Source organism: Argopecten irradians, chromosome 8 (assembly GCF_041381155.1).
Source record: "Argopecten irradians isolate NY chromosome 8, Ai_NY, whole genome shotgun sequence".
NCBI lineage: Eukaryota > Metazoa > Mollusca > Bivalvia > Pectinida > Pectinidae > Argopecten > Argopecten irradians.
Genome location: NC_091141.1, coordinates 35839544 through 35856645, shown reverse-complemented (window position 1 = coordinate 35856645; position 17102 = coordinate 35839544). Strand labels below are relative to the sequence as shown.

Sequence of the window (17102 nt, the reverse complement as noted above, 5' to 3'; positions counted from 1 at the left end):
AAGATCCCTGGTCATAGGTAGGGAGAAGATCCCTGGTCATAGGTAGGGAGAAGATCCCTGGTCATAGGTAGGGAGAAGATCCCTGGTCATAGGTAGGGAGAAGATCCCTGGTCATAGGTAGGGAGAAGATCCCTGGTCATAGGTAGGGAGAAGATCCCTGGTCATAGGTAGGGAGAAGATTCCACCTGGGGTAGGGTTTTGAGATCCCTTGGTCATAGGTAGTGAGTTGAGATCCCTGGTCATAGGTAGGGAGAAGATCCCTGGTCATAGGTAGGGAGAAGGATCCCTGGTCATAGGTAGGGAGAAGATCCCTGGTCATAGGTAGGGAGAAGATCCTGGTCATAGGTAGGGAGAAAAAATCCCTGGTCATAGGTAGGGAGAAGATCCCTGGTCATAGGTAGGGAGAAGATCCCTGGTCATAGGTAGGGAGAAGATCCTGTTCATGGTAACATAGGAGTAGGGAGAAGATCCCTGGTCATAGGTAGGGAGAAGATCCCTGGTCCCTGGTCATAGGTAGGGAGAAGATCCCTGGTCATAGGTAGGGAGAAGATCCCTGGTCATAGGTAGGGAGAAGATCCCTGGTCATAGGTAGGGAGAAGATCCCTGGTCATAGGTAGGGAGAAGATCCCTGGTCATAGGTAGGGAGAAGATCCTTGTCATAGGTAGGGAGAAGATCCCTGGTCATTAGGTAGGGAGAAGGTCCCTGGTCATAGGTAGGGAGAAGATCCTGGTCATAGGTAGGGAGAAGATCCCTGGTCATAGGTAGGGAAAAGATCCCTGGTCATAGGTAGGGAGAAGGATCCCTGGTCATAGGTAGGGAGAAGATCCCTGGTCATAGGTAGGGAGAAGGTCCCTGGTCATAGGTAGGGAAGAAGATCCCTGGTCATAGGTAGGGAGAAGATCCCTGGTCATAGGTAGGAGAAGATCCCTGGTCATAGGTAGGGAGAAGATCCCTGGTCATAGGTAGGGAGAAGATCCCTGGTCATAGGTAGGGAGAAGATCCCTGGTCATAGGTAGGGAGAAGATCCCTGGTCATAGGTAGGGAGAAGATCCCTGGTCTATAGGTAGAAGGAGAAGGTAGGTAGAAGATCCCTGGTCATTGGTATAGAAGGATCCCTGGGTAGGGTTGAAGATCCCTGGTCATAGGGAGAGGGAGAAGGGCTGAAGATCCCTGTCATAGGTAGGGAGAAGATCCCTGGTCATAGGTAGGGAGAAGGTCCATGGTCATAGGTAGGGAGAAGATCCCTGGTCATAGGTAGGGAGAAGATCCCTGGTCATAGGTAGGGAGAAGATCCCTGGTCATAGGTAGGGAGAAGATCCCTTGTCATAGGTAGGGAGAAGATCCCTGGTCATAGGTAGGGAGGAAGATCCCTGGTCATAGGTAGGGAGAAGATCCCTGGTCATAGGTAGGGAGAAGATCCCTGGTCATAGGTAGGGAGAAGGATCCCTGATAGGTAGGGAGAAGATCCCTGGTCATAGGTAGGGAGAAGATCCCTGGTCATAGGTAGGGAGAAGATCCCTGGTCATAGGTAGGGAGAAGATCCCTGGTCATAGGTAGGGAGAAGATCCCTGGTCATAGGTAGGGAGAAGATCCCTGGTCATAGGTAGGGAGAAAGATCCCCTGGTCATAGGTAGGGAGAAGATCCCTAAGGAGAGGGTAGGGAGGTAGGGAGAAGATCCCTGGTCATAGGTAGGGAGAAGATCCCTGGTCATAGGTAGGGAGAAGATCCCTGGTCATAGGTAGGGAGAAGATCCCTGGTCATAGGTAGGGAGAAGATCTCTGGTCATAGGTGGGGAGAAGGAGAGGGTAGGGTTGAGATCCCTGGTCATAGGTAGGGAGAAGATCCCTGGTCATAGGTAGGGAGAAGATCCCTGGTCATAGGTAGGGAGAAGATCCCTGGTCATAGGTAGGGAGAAGATCCCTGGTCATAGGTAGGGAGAAGATCCCTGGTCATAGGTAGGGAGAAGATCCCTGGTCATAGGTAGGGAGAAGATCCCTGGTCATAGGTAGGGAGAAGATCCCTGGTCATAGGTAGGGAGAAGATCCCTGGTCATAGGTAGGGAGAAGATCCCTGGTCATAGGTAGGGAGAAGATCCCTGGTCATAGGTAGGGAGAAGGAGAGGGTAGGGTTGAGATCCCTGGTCATAGGTAGGGAGAAGATCCCTGGTCATAGGTAGGGAGTAGAGAAGATCCTGGTCATAGGTAGGGAGGGTAGGGTTGAGATCCCTGGTCATAGGTAGGGAGAAGATCCCTGGTCATAGGTAGGGAGAAGATCCCTGGTCATAGGTAGGGAGAAGATCCCTGGTCATAGGTAGGGAGAAGGATCCCTGGTCAGGGTTGAAGATCCCTGGTCATAGGTAGGGAGAAGGTCCCTGGTCATAGGTAGGGAGAAGATCCCTGGTCATAGGTAGGGAGAAGGAGAGGGTAGGGTTGAGATCCCTGGTCATAGGTAGGGAGAAGATCCCTGGTCATAGGTAGGGAGAAGATCCCTGGTCATAGGTAGGGAGAAGATCCCTGGTCATAGGTAGGGAGAAGGAGAGGGTAGGGTTGAAATCCCTGGTCATAGGTAGGGAGAAGATCCCTGGTCATAGGTAGGGAGAAGATCCCTTCTCATAGGTAGGGAGAAGATCCCTGGTCATAGGTAGGGAGAAGATCCCTGGTCATAGGTAGGGAGAAGATCCCTGGTCATAGGTAGGGAGAAGATCCCTGGTCATAGGTAGGGAGAAGATCCCTGGTCATAGGTAGGGAGAAGATCCCTGGTCATAGGTAGGGAGAAGATCCCTGGTCATAGGTAGGGAGAGATCCCTGGTCATCTAGGTAGGGAGAAGAATCCCTGAAGATCCCTGGTCATAGGTAGGAGAAGATCCCTGGTCATAGGTAGGGAGAAGATCCCTGGTCATAGGTAGGGAAGAAGGTCCCTGGTCATAAGTAGGGAGAAGATCCCCTGGTCATAGGTAGGGAGAAGATCCCTGGTCATAGGTAGGGAGAAGGAGAGGGTACGGTTGGATCCCTGGTCATAGGTAGGGAGAAGATCCCTGGTCATAGGTAGGGAGAAGATCCCTGGTCATAGGTAGGGAGAAGATCCCTGGTCATAGGTAGGGAGAAGATCCCTGGTCATAGGTAGGGAGAAGATCCCTGGTCATAGGTTAGGGAGGAAGATCCCTGGTCATAGGTTGGGAGAAGATTCCTAAAGATTAGGAAGGGGGCAGGAAGGGTAGGGTTTTGGTGGAGTAGATCCCTGGTAAGATTGGGTTTGGGGAGCAATGATCCGCTGGTAATAGGTAAAGGGAGGTTGAGGTTTCTCATAGAGAGATGAGGGACTAGGGTAATGATATTAGAGATAGGAAGACATCAGATATGTTCAATGGAATAAGGGATCACAGAGGGAGGCTTGCAGTGAGTAGTAGTAGGTGGGGGAAGGATTGTGAGTAGTTGAGGGGTAAGGAGAATGAGTGGATGGTTAGAGGTCATACATACCGAGATGGTTGCAAAGGGAGGAGGAGTTGGTATAGAGGGAATGAAGAAGAGGGTGGGGCAAGGGTTGGAGGTGGGGTGGGGATTCATGCAGATGTGGAGGAGGCTAGGTAGATATATTTTGGAGGGAGAGAATGAAAGTGATAGGGGTAGAGAGAGGGAATTAAGAAGAGAGTTGGAGTGGGGGGATTCATAGATGTGGAGGAGGCTAGGTAGCATGAAAGTGATAGGGGGTAGGAGAGGGAAATAAAAAGGAGGGTGGGGCAAAACGTTGGAGTGGGGGTGGGGATTCATAAATGTGGAGGAGACTAGGTAGATATATTTTGAGGGAGAGAATGAAAGTGATAGGGGCGGGAGGGATTAAGAAGAGGGTGGGGCAAGTTGGTTGGGGAGGTGGGGGGGGATTCATAGATTGTAAGGAGGCTAGATAGATAAGTGTTTGGGAGGGAGATGATTAAAAGTGAGTAGGGGTGGGGTTCTAGGGTGGGAGATAAGATGGGAAAGAATGAGAAGCTAGTGCATTAATTTCTTGGATGGACATAGTTTATAATTGTTATCATTTGATAGCTCCAATATACCTTTTATTCTGAAAAGCAAATACATGTGTCTTTCTTTTTTTGATCTAACATAACAGTCAGGGTCATAAAAGATATGACAGGTTTTGTTGATTGAGTACCCTGAGAAAAATCACCAACCTACTTTCTGTACCTGGATATCACAACAATCAGTGTAAACAAAAACAGTCAAACCTGCTCTAAAGGATAGACTTATAAACCATAATTGGTGAAAATTAACATCATTTGATAGGAATCCGGAAAAGACAAGGGTCAGTTTTAACAGGTTTTACTATACTGGCTATAACAAATGATGATATGGTATTCCTACAGCTCAGGAAGCCTGGCTATTCATGGGGAAGGGCTCAAAGCTGGCAAAGATCAGGAATGGCCAGGTCCATCTCGACAAGACGTTTTATCTGAGTGAGGACAGACGGAGTTTGATGTGGAGGCCAAGCAAACATGGGGGAGAAGGTAGGATAAAAACATTATTCTCTTTTGCATTGTGCAATGACATTATAATTATCAGAAAGTAATGCTCAAATTGGTTGGTCAAAATGCTGTCTTTGCATTATACAGAGTTATCTGCCCACAATTGATATCCACAAGGGCAGATAACTCTGTGATATGCAATTTACGGAATAATCAATAATCGACAGTTAAAAAAACCTAAGAAAAGTCTTGACTTGAAAGACACACATAGTCTCTTTTTCATTCAAATATAATTGGTTATTTTTGCTGGACAACAATTTTACAATACATGTAGTTACAAAAAAATAAAATATATATATCTAACAAAATCTTGCTATAAAAAGTGATATACCGGTAACTTGGAATTATTTCATGGCTTAAATTTTCGCAAACACATTTTCTTATTATACCATGAAAAAAATTGAACTGACCATTCTGTATTTGCATATTACAACGTTATCTACCCTTGCGGGTAGGTATTGATTGTGACATCATGTGTTTGCAAGCTTCATGCCATATTAGGTAATGATTTAAGTTTTGCTCACAGAATAATAACTGTCACAATAGAAACCTACCTACAAGGGAGATAACTCTGTAATAAGAGAAGGCGGAATAATATTTGATGATAATTCATTAATGCTTAATACAAACTGTGTCTGTATTTGTTTCAGTGCCCACCTCCGGTTTTAAGGAAATTATTGTCGGAAATAAAGACGATGCTTTTAAACATAAGAAAGTAAGCCATTTGTGTCAAAATGCCAACCAGTGTTTCACGATCAAATTTAACAACGATATAAAGCCGCTCTACCTAATAGCTGACTGTGAAGAAACGGCTGGCATATGGATTACAGGCGTAACCGCTCTCATTAGATTTCAGAAAACAGGTAAATGTAAAAAAAATTTGTCCCTCTCACACCTGAATGGTCTTTCTGATCAAATTAATAGCATTTATGCATACAATTTTAGTCATAGATCTTTATGCCTTGAGTTCATAATCAGAAAGTCTTGGTTACATTCAAATCATTGTATTGAGTTTTCGATCATCTTTTATTCAGCAGATTTCACATTCTGCTTATTAAACATTGTTTAAGCAAATGAGCAAAAGCTAAACTTCATATCACAAATTAATAAGCCTTTTAAGCATTGATGTCACTATTTTTTAATTTTATCGGGGTATGAAAAAAAAATTTGTTTGCAAACTGTGGGAATCCGCGTAGCGGATTCACACATAAGTTTGCAAACAATTTTTTTTTCATACCCCGATAAAATTAAAAAATAGTGATATCAATACTTATCATTAATTTTATACTCTATTTGATAAAATGAAGTATGTTTAAATGTAACATTATAGTGGTTTTTCAAGGGATTCTCTTTACCGAATCAATACGCAACGTCAATGTCTCTATTGTGACTTCACGATAACGTCGGGGTTTCGCGCCATTCTCAGATTTTTTTTTCATAGTGGTATGCAAAAAAAATACTGGCCAATCAGAAAGCCAGATTTGGTATGAAAACAAAGAAAAATTAATTATATATCTGTAATAGTCATGTTTGATGGATATAGATTTATTATATAGCCTGACAATGATATTACCTTTAAAATGACTTCAAAAGTAACCATTATTTCCATGGTAACCATGGTAACACTTTTTCAGTTATGGTTACCATGGTAACAAGTTTTCTGTTATGGTTACATTGGAAACATGTTTTGTATTATAGTTACTATAGCAATTCCTGTATATAACCATAAATAGAAAATTAACTAGTAGCCTTGGCACCCATGATTCACAAATCCATGGTTACCATGGTAACATCTGTAATATTATGGTTACCATGGTAATACCTGTTTGTTGTGGTTACCATGGTAACACCTGTTGCGTTATTCTTCAGAGGACCCTGACTCGGAAGGTAAGACATTGTAGACCCCTTATCACCTGTGTTGATTCATTTCCGTATACCTTTCTTCTCACTTTATCTCAACCGACCTTTACCTGGGTCACTTGTCATGAGAAGATATCACTTTTAGCTAATTATTAAAACATATATCTATTAGAGAAGCTCTGATTTTCTCATTTGTAAATACCTGGTCATGTTAAGGTCGATTATTATACTTACTCAGTGTCAAAATTGACATCAGAAATCCATTTCTCAAATGTTGAGTTCCTAAGGGTGGTGTCATTTGGCCATTGTTTTTCTTGCAAGTAAAATGATTATAAATCCTTTTGACATTCCCTTTTTTTTTTTTAAAAGTAACTCTATATGATAATATAAAAAATAATGAGCCTTGATCAAATTGGTCAATATGTTGTATCAGATATACAAAAATTTCTTCTGGCCAAGGTTACCTAAAGAACTGTCACATTGACCTCAACAAAGGTTTAGATTGCACAAATGTCAATTTTTAAATGGTTAAGCATTTGTAAAAAATCATCAAAAGAGTTTCCCAAAAATCATGTGATAAAGCTTCTAAAGTGTTTCCAAAAGTTGTAAACTTAAAGTTTTGAAATACATTTGATAAAAGCTTCAATATGTATTATTTGTTATGTTCCTTCTCAGGGTTAGGCAGCAATAATAAATATCTATCAGTTGTAAACTTAAAGTATTGTTACACTATATCACTGGTGCAATGTTAGTCCGCTAGACCTGCCTATCATTATTATGTTATTTTATTTTTTCTAATAATATTAGGAAAAAAAAAAAATATATATAGGCAGGGTTTAGCGGACTAATGCATTGTAAGTAAACAAATAAGCAATTAGTTGTCCTTTTCCTCGATTATTTTGTCCTTAAAAACAAAGTTTCTTTTGGCGGTTTTATCAAATATTGGTCTAATATTGATATCTTCCCCAAATATTCTTACTTTATTGATTATTCCCCTTTAAACAAAGTTTCTTTCTGGCGGTTTTTATCAAAGATAATCGGTCTGTGTTTTTTAATATTGATATCATTAAGACTTCAGAGAGGCCCCATCTATCATCATTCTGCTGTGTAATGAGAAAATCTCCTTACTGCTTAATATCTCCCCTTACATCATGTCGCATTCAAACCTTGATATACGCTATAATCAATATATTTATAGACAGATCGATTGTATAATCTCCATCAGTCGGATATCGTTTTAAACACTTTTTAAAACCTTTTGATAATAAACCAAGAAAAATAATAACGTATTCTTTGGTATGATACTTTATTGATATCATTCAACATAGTATTTTTAAACACTTTTTTAAAACCTTTTGAATTTCTTCTTTGGGCATTTTCAAATATCATTCAACATAGTCCCAAGTATTAAATTCCCTTTCCTTCTTCATCTCCCCTTCGTGATTAGGCATGTTTCTGAGTTATCTCCCCTCCCTTGCCTGTTTGCATGTATACTAACCAGTTGTGCCCACCATGTTCCCCTGTTCACTATTTTAATAACAGAGTCACTGTGACCTATATTTTGACCTCCATTTAATGAAATCATTGTGTTAATGATATCTCCTATATTGTAGAGCACTGTTTGTGATGTTGATCTAGGCGAGGCGACCTGTCACATACTAGAATCGGGACACGTTTGAATGAGACCTAAATTTTACCATAAACCTCAGTTTCAGGGGAAAATCCTTTATATAATAATGAGTATATCTAGGCAAGTGAAATGTGTGTATGGCACATATGGAGGAAGTTTTAACATGCCTTGTTATTTTTGTATTCCCCCTAGATGGTATAATATTATCTTATTATGTTTACTTTAACATGGGGTGACTATACGTGAGGATAGAATGAAATTTATCACATAATCCGCCTTATAACCCAGTGATTTTGCCCTTGTAATAATTTTGCACATATCACTTAAGTGTAATATAACCTGGAGCGATTTTCATTGGATGGAAATCCATTGTGACGTCAGACAGAAACAATATAATGACATCAAGAAAAATGACGTGCATTCAGGATTATGAGGACGGCAGGATAAAATGGTGGTCTCTGCTGGGTTTTCGGAATACATTTTCATGTGAAATTCTTTGTAATGTAGGTTTTTTTAGTAACATTATGTGATAAAAAGTATCTTCAATGTGTGTCCATTTCATATGAGATTTTATGAAACTCGTCTCGAAATTTTATTTTTTGTTCACCAAGACTCGCATAAATAAAAACTTCTTAGACTTGTTCATAAAATCTCATATGAAATGATCACTCATGTAAGATCCTATATACATATATAATTAAGACTTAAATGTTTATTATGATTTGTAAAGAATATATTTATTTCATTATTTGATACATAATCATTTATATATTTCAGCTGATTTGGAACCTGTTGATACAGACAAGGAGAGAGAGGGATATCCTTTAAATCAAAACAATACACAAATTGTTTGTTTGATGTTTTAGCTATATTTATATAATACCTAATATGACAACTATCCTACTGAGTTTTTACAATGTTAACCTTTTGACCCCTGCTGACCTTTATTGACCTTTATTCTGTCTGTGATAAGATCATCCAGCATAATAACACATTTTTCTTTGATGATTTCAATTTTTTTTACCGATGTTAAGAACGTCATGACCACCATTGACTTCATTCAACTACAGATGATTAGGCCATTTATTTAGCACAATATAACATCTTTTTTCTATTAATAACATCATGACTTCTGTTGATTTTATGCTATGACCTTCATTGACTTTGTGTATTGTTATTGTCCCATTTTTGCTGATTATGAACTTCCTGACCTCTGTTGACCTTGACCTATATATACATGGCTTGAAGAATGTTTCAATGGCGAAGCTGATATAAGCACAGGACTACTAGACCACAGGACAACAGCCAGTCTTCTTAAAAAACTCAACGAAAACTTTAACATTCAACATGTCAATCAAAAGCTCAAAGTAAGTATCCCTAGAAGATAGAATGGTTCTAATAATTCTATAATTTGTAAAGGGGAGACAACTTTTTGTTATGTAAAAGGTAGATAACTCTTTGTTGTGTAAAGGGGATAATAACTCTGTGTTATGTAAAAGGAAGGAAACTCTTTGTTTTGTAAAGGGAGGAAACTCTTTGTTTTGTAAAGGGGAGATAACTCTTTATTTTGTAAAGGGGAGATAACTCTTTGTTGTGTAAAAGGGAGATAACTCTTTGTTGTGTAAAGGGGAGAAACTCTGTGTTATGTCAAAGGTAGATAACTTTGTTTTGTATATAGGGGTAATTATTATGTGTTAAGGGGTAATTATTATGTATGTGTTAAGGAAATGGTAGATAATCTCTATTATGTAAAGGCCAGGTAATTCTGTATTATAATAAAATGGAAAAATTACTCAACAGTATCTGAAATTGTACATTGTACGTTGCTTAAAATATTCATAATTTCTCACCTGCAGAACTAGACAACATGTTTTTATACACCATCATGAATAAATATCCTTTTGGTTTTAGGAACTTGCATTAGCTAAAGGAGACGACAGTGTGACATGCGAAGAGTTTAAAAATCTCTACAAGAAATTATTTACACGGCCTGAAATCTATCTCCTCATGATACAGTAAGTGATTATACACAAAGAAATATATATTTTTAAATACCAGTAAAGGTCAATTTTGAAGGTCAAGAAACTTTAATTAGAAAAAAAAGGTCAACTAAACTTTTAAAGCTTTCAGAATAGCTCCACTTTGGCATTTCAAAACTTTATCTAAGTTTCAAGAAAGTTGTATTTTGGTTACTGATAATATGAAAGGAGGAAAATTGTTTTTTTTTATTTTTTGAAAGAGAGGCTTAAGGTTAACTTAGATCATTTGTAAATATTAAGGTCGTGGGAATAGCTCCTTGATTGTTTCTTAATAAATACATACACATGTAGCTGGATACTTTCGTGGATCAGATTTTTCACAAAACGGAAAAATGATATTTTAATTATAAATTGAAATATTGCAATATAGATATAAGAATACATACCATTTATCTATTTTTATTAACATTTTGTGGCTTCAATTTTTGTAACCATACTAATGTTCTATGAAATTGCAAAAATACAATTCTTGCTAAAATAATTATGCATTACCGGTATTTACTTTATTTGTAATATTTCGATAGGTATGCCAGCAATGGGACTTACCTCACCACAGATGATCTGCTTCTCTTCATGGAATCTGTACAAGGAGTAAGTTCTCTGAGTAATAAAATCATAAACAATCAATTTCTGTGAAACTTTGTTGACTCCAATTCAGGAACTAAGATTACCATTTTGTTTGATAGTCTGTCTGTCCTGCAGGTTAAGGGCGTTAGAATTGTACCTGTTGCCCAATTGCATGATCATAAAAGGCGACTGAATTTATCATACAACTGTATTATCTTTTCACTTCTTCCTAACTAACATAATTTCTTCCTAATGTCTTCTTGACACCGCCTCATTTTTGGCGTCGGTTGAGCGCTTGCTCCTGTGAGGTACCCTTGGCAAGGCACCATAGCCTATTTAAGTTGTAGTTTTTGCTTCTACTTAGCACCCTGCATAAAGGGAGGGAGAAAACTTGATGGTTTGTGTATAGGAATTTGATTGTTTTCTGTCTTTCAGATGTCAAGGGTAACTAAAGATATCTGCCTTCACATTATTAAGAGTTTTGAGCCGTCTCCAGAGCGTGTGAAACAGGGTCAGATGGGAATCGATGGTAAATATAATATCTATCTAGCTATGTTATTGAGCTACAGTGATTGAATAGCTAAGGCGTCTTACATTTTATTACTTGCCCATCGAGATGAGTTAGTAAGAGTCGGGTAGCTTGGGATTGATTGGGGTCAAAAGGTCAACTATTAATGTACCACTGCCAGTTTTCAAAACTAAGATGATTACGTGTTGGTTTGGCATGTTGAAATGGGGGTACTCAATCCATAATAAAAAGCACTTTGTGGAGTAATTTAATGTGTAGGAAGTTTTAAAAAGAAACATTATCAACCTTTCTAATGACAGTATCCATTTTTGTGTTTTGACTAGAAATATAATTTATGATTTGATTAATAAATATACCACAGTAGGTAAGATATTTTGCCACAGCAAGCTTTCCATCCTTCTCCTGTTATACATCATCTAGGGAATTATTTGATTTTATTTTTTATCTAAACTACTGAAATGTCTAAAATAATCTATAGAGATTGACATTTGTCCACATATATATACTGTAACTAATTATCTGCTTCCTGTTCTTTCAAGGATCAGCAGCTAGGGGACACGTCTTTCTTCAGAATGCTGTTCAATATCATATATATGTATTCCCTAAGTACTAAGCATTCATACAACATAAAATGTAATTTTAATTTAGCGAGGATCGGATGCTCAGAATACTGTTCTATATCACATGTATTTCTAGGTTTTACTGAGTTCCTTTGTTCCAATGAATGGTGTGATATCTTTAACCCTGACGAGAAAACAGTTTGTGAGGATCTTATGAACCATCCAATCAACAATTATTATATCGCCAGCTCTCATAACACGTAAGTTGTTAATTAGACATCCTTATTCCCTTCAGGTTCAGCTTGTCCAATCGATCAGTAGACACCGACTACTCGTCCTAATCTTCTTGATGATATTTTAATGAAACTTTAGTGCAATGTTACCTGAAGTTGGCCAGGTAAAGGAGCAATTCAATGTTCCATTATGTTTACATGTTTGTTGTAGGTAACTGACTGGTAATCAGGTGGAGGAGTTACTCAGAAGTTATCTACATTTGGTTATGTTTACATGGTTGTTGTAGGTAACTGAATGGTGATCAGGTGACTCAATAGTTACCTACATTTCATTATGTTTACATGTGTGTTGTAGGTAACTGACTGGTGATAAGTCGAAGGAGTTACTCAATAGATACCTTCATTTGGTTATGTTTACATGTGTGTTGTAGGTAACTGATTGGTGATCAGGTGAAGAAGTAACTCAATAGTTACCTACATTTCATTATGTTTACATATTTGTTGTAGGTATCTGACCGGTGACCAAGTGAAGGGACCGGCCAGTGTTGACCAGTACAAACAGGTGTTGTTAGCCGGCTGTCGCTGTGTAGAATGTAAGTACTTCCAGTAATTCATAATAAACTTAATGTCGGTAGATACAACAATTGACTGATTGACTCCTCTTAAAAGTACCTAAGGGATTTCAATTTTACATGGGTGGCAATAATTTTTATTTTGTATTCAATTTAAACCTTTATGTGTGTAATCTATATCAAGACCACAAGATATTTTCTTTCCACAGATTTATTCTGAGTTATGCCCCTTTGTTACCAAACAATTTAAACAGCTACTTTACTCTCTTGACTACTGGACAGATTTTTAAAGAAACTTTGTGGCATTATTTTCCTTATATGGTTTAAATGTGTGTAATTTATATTGGAACAAAATACTACCTTTCTCTGGGTTATGCCCCTTTGTTACAAAATATTTCAAGTTTCTTCTCCTAAACTACTGGACTGATTTCAAAGAAATTTTGTGGCTATACATAATCCTTATACTGTGAAAATGTGTGTAATTCATATTGGAACTGCAAGCTGGGAGGGGTTGGGGTTGGACGGGTTGAGGGGGTGATAAGTTGGTCTTCTGCACGACAGTTTTAGTTCAGAGAGGTGAAAAGCGAATGTTGTTTGATTGATTATTAAATATTTTTTCAGTGGACTGCTACGATGGATATGATGAGGGTCCGATCATCAAACATGGATCTTTGAGTCTCACGTCAGCCATATTGTTTCAGGATGTTATTAAGTGTATCAAAGAATGGGCATTCCACACATCAGAGTAAGTGTGCATTCACAAAGGATTACCCATGGAATATCTCAGAGTAAGTGTGCATTCACTAAGGATTACCCATGGTATATCTCAGAGTAAGTGTGCATTCACTAAGGATTACCCATGGAATATCTCAGAGTAAGTGTGCATTCACTAAGGATTACCCATGGAATATCTCAGAGTAAGTGTGCATTCACATAAGGATTACCCATGGAATATCTCAGAGTAAGTGTGCATTCACTAAGGATTACCCATGGAATATCTCAGAGTAAGTGTGCATTCACTAAGGATTACCCATGGAATATCTCAGAGTAAGTGTGCATTCACTAAGGATTACCCATGGAATATCTCAGAGTAAGTGTGCATTCACTAAGGATTACCCATGGAATATCTCATCTCACTAAGGAGTACCCATGGAATATGCTCAGAGTAAGTGTGCATTCACTAAGGATTACCCATGGTAATATCTCAGAGTAAGTGTGCATTCACTAAGGATTACCCATGGAATATCTCAGAGTAAGTGTGCATTCACTAATTACCCATGGTATATCTCAGAGTAAGTGTGCATTCACTAAGGATTACCCATGGAATATCTCAGAGTAAGTGTGCATTCACTAATTACCCATGGTATATCTCAGAGTAAGTGTGCATTCACTAAGGATTACCCATGGAATATCTCAGAGTAAGTGTGCATTCACTAAGGATTACCCATGGTATATCTCAGAGTAAGTGTGCATTCACTAAGGATTACCCATGGTATATCTCAGAGTAAGTGTGCATTCACTAAGGATTACCCATGGTAATATCTCAGAGTAAGTGTGCATTCACTAAGGATTACCCATGGAATATCTCAGAGTAAGTGTGCATTCACTAAGGATTACCCATGGAATATCTCAGAGTAAGTGTGCATTCATGGTATATCTCAGAGTAAGTGTGCATTCACTAAGGATTACCCATGGAATATCTCAGAGTAAGTGTGCATTCACTAAGGATTACCCATGGAATATCTCAGAGTAAGTGTGCATTCACTAAGGATTACCCATGGAATATCTCAGAGTAAGTGTGCATTCACTAAGGATTACCCATGGAATATCTCAGAGTAAGTGTGCATTCACTAATTACCCATGGTATATCTCAGAGTAAGTGTGCATTCACTAAGGATTACCCATGGAATATCTCAGAGTAAGTGTGCATTCACTAAGGATTACCCATGGAATATCTCAGAGTAAGTGTGCATTCACTAAGGATTACCCATGGAATATCTCAGAGTAAGTGTGCATTCACTAAGGATTACCCATGGAATATCTCAGAGTAAGTGTGCATTCACTAAGGATTACCCATGGTATATCTCAGAGTAAGTGTGCATTCACTTAGGATTACCCATGGTATATCTCAGAGTAAGTGTGCATTCACTAAGGATTACCCATGGCATGGAATATCTCAGAGTAAGTGTGCATTCACTAAGGATTACCCATGGAATATCTCAGAGTAAGTGTGCATTTACTAAGGATTACCCATGGAATATCTCAGAGTAAGTGTGCATTCACTAAGGATTACCCATGGAATATCTCAGAGTAAGTGTGCATTCACTAAGGATTACCCATGGAATATCTCAGAGTAAGTGTGCATTCACTAAGGATTACCCATGGAATATCTCAGAGTAAGTGTGCATTCACTAAGGATTACCCATGGAATATCTCAGAGTAAGTGTGCATTCACTAAGGATTACCCATGGTAATATCTCAGAGTAAGTGTGCATTCACTAAGGATTACCCATGGAATATCTCAGAGTAAGTGTGCATTCACTAAGGATTACCCATGGTATATCTCAGAGTAAGTGTGCATTCACTAAGGATTACCCATGGTATATCTCAGAGTAAGTGTGCATTCACTAAGGATTACCCATGGTATATCTCAGAGTAAGTGTGCATTCACTAAGGATTACCCATGGAATATCTCAGAGTAAGTGTGCATTCACTAAGGATTACCCATGGTATATCTCAGAGTAAGTGTGCATTCACTAAGGATTACCCATGGAATATCTCAGAGTAAGTGTGCATTCACTAAGGATTACCCATGGAATATCTCAGAGTAAGTGTGCATTCACTAAGGATTACCCATGGAATATCTCAGAGTAAGTGTGCATTCACTAAGGATTACCCATGGAATATCTCAGAGTAAGTGTGCATTCACTAAGGATTACCCATGGAATATCTCAGAGTAAGTGTGCATTCACTAAGGATTACCCATGGATATATCTCAGAGTAAGTGTGCATTCACTAAGGATTACCCATGGAATATCTCAGAGTAAGTGTGCATTCACTAAGGATTACCCATGGAATATCTCAGAGTAAGTGTGCATTCACTAAGGATTACCCAATGGCATGGAATATCTCAGAGTAAGTGTGCATTTACTAAGGATTACCCATGGAATATCTCAGAGTAAGTGTGCATTCACTAAGGATTACCCATGGAATATCTCAGAGTAAGTGTGCATTCACTAAGGATTACCCATGGAATATCTCAGAGTAAGTGTGCATTCACTAAGGATTACCCATGGAATATCTCAGAGTAAGTGTGCATTTACTAAGGATTACCCATGGAATATCTCAGAGTAAGTGTGCATTCACTAAGGATTACCCATGGTATATCTCAGAGTAAGTGTGCATTCACTAAGGATTACCCATGGAATATCTCAGAGTAAGTGTGCATTCACTAAGGATTACCCATGGAATATCTCAGAGTAAGTGTGCATTCACTAAGGATTACCCATGGTATATCTCAGAGTAAGTGTGCATTCACTAAGGATTACCCAATGGCATGGAATATCTCAGAGTAAGTTTGCATTCACTAAGGATTACCCAATGGCATGGAATATCTCAGAGTAAGTGTGCATTCACTAAGGATTACCCATGGAATATCTCAGAGTAAGTGTGCATTCACTAAGGATTACCCATGGTATAAGTGTCATTACTAATCTCAGAGTAAGTGTGCATTCACTAAGGATTACCCATGGTATATCTCAGAGTAAGTGTGCATTCACTAAGGATTACCCATGGAATATCTCAGAGTAAGTGTGCATTCACTAAGGATTACCCATGGAATATCTCAGAGTAAGTGTGCATTCACTAAGGATTACCCATGGTATATCTCAGAGTAAGTGTGCATTCACTAAGGATTACCCATGGAATATCTCAGAGTAAGTGTGCATTCACTAAGGATTACCCATGGAATATCTCAGAGTAAGTGTGCATTCACTAAGGATTACCCATGGAATATCTCAGAGAGAGTAAGTGTGCATTCACTAAGGATTACCCATGGTATATCTCAGAGTAAGTGTGCATTCACTAAGGATTACCCATGGAATATCTCAGAGTAAGTGTGCATTCACTAAGGATTACCCATGGAATATCTCAGAGTAAGTGTGCATTCACTAAGGATTACCCATGGTATATCTCAGAGTAAGTGTGCATTCACTAAGGATTACCCATGGAATATCTCAGAGTAAGTGTGCATTCACTAAGGATTACCCATGGAATATCTCAGAGTAAGTGTGCATTCACTAAGGATTACCCATGGAATATCTCAGAGTAAGTGTGCATTCACTTAGGATTACCCATGGTATATCTCAGAGTAAGTGTGCATTCACTAAGGATTACCCATGGTATATCTCAGAGTAAGTGTGCATTCACTAAGGATTACCCATGGTATATCTCAGAGTAAGTGTGCATTCACTTAGGATTACCCATGGAATATCTCAGAGTAAGTGTGCATTCACTAAGGATTACCCATGGTATATCTCAGAGTAAGTGTGCATTCACTAAGGATTACCCATGGTATATCTCAGAGTAAGTG

The 17102-nt window shown here is 38.7% G+C and overlaps 1 protein-coding gene across 2 annotated transcripts in view; it reads left to right on the top strand.

Moving 5' to 3' along the window:
• LOC138330231 (inactive phospholipase C-like protein 2) overlaps nucleotides 1–17102 on the top strand; it is a 37557-nt gene that overhangs the window by 5855 nt on the left and 14600 nt on the right. Inside the window, exons 3-13 of one of the 2 annotated variants that reach the window (XM_069277697.1) lie at nucleotides 4363–4503; nucleotides 5172–5384; nucleotides 6391–6408; nucleotides 8789–8830; nucleotides 9251–9378; nucleotides 9923–10026; nucleotides 10575–10641; nucleotides 11053–11146; nucleotides 11843–11966; nucleotides 12447–12532; nucleotides 13133–13256. In XM_069277697.1, coding sequence (XP_069133798.1) covers nucleotides 4363–4503; nucleotides 5172–5384; nucleotides 6391–6408; nucleotides 8789–8830; nucleotides 9251–9378; nucleotides 9923–10026; nucleotides 10575–10641; nucleotides 11053–11146; nucleotides 11843–11966; nucleotides 12447–12532; nucleotides 13133–13256 — 1141 coding nt within the window. Of the gene's footprint in view, nucleotides 1–4362; nucleotides 4504–5171; nucleotides 5385–6390; nucleotides 6409–8788; nucleotides 8831–9250; nucleotides 9379–9922; nucleotides 10027–10574; nucleotides 10642–11052; nucleotides 11147–11842; nucleotides 11967–12446; nucleotides 12533–13132; nucleotides 13257–17102 lie in introns of those variants that run through there. The other variant, XM_069277696.1, reaches the window with a different exon arrangement.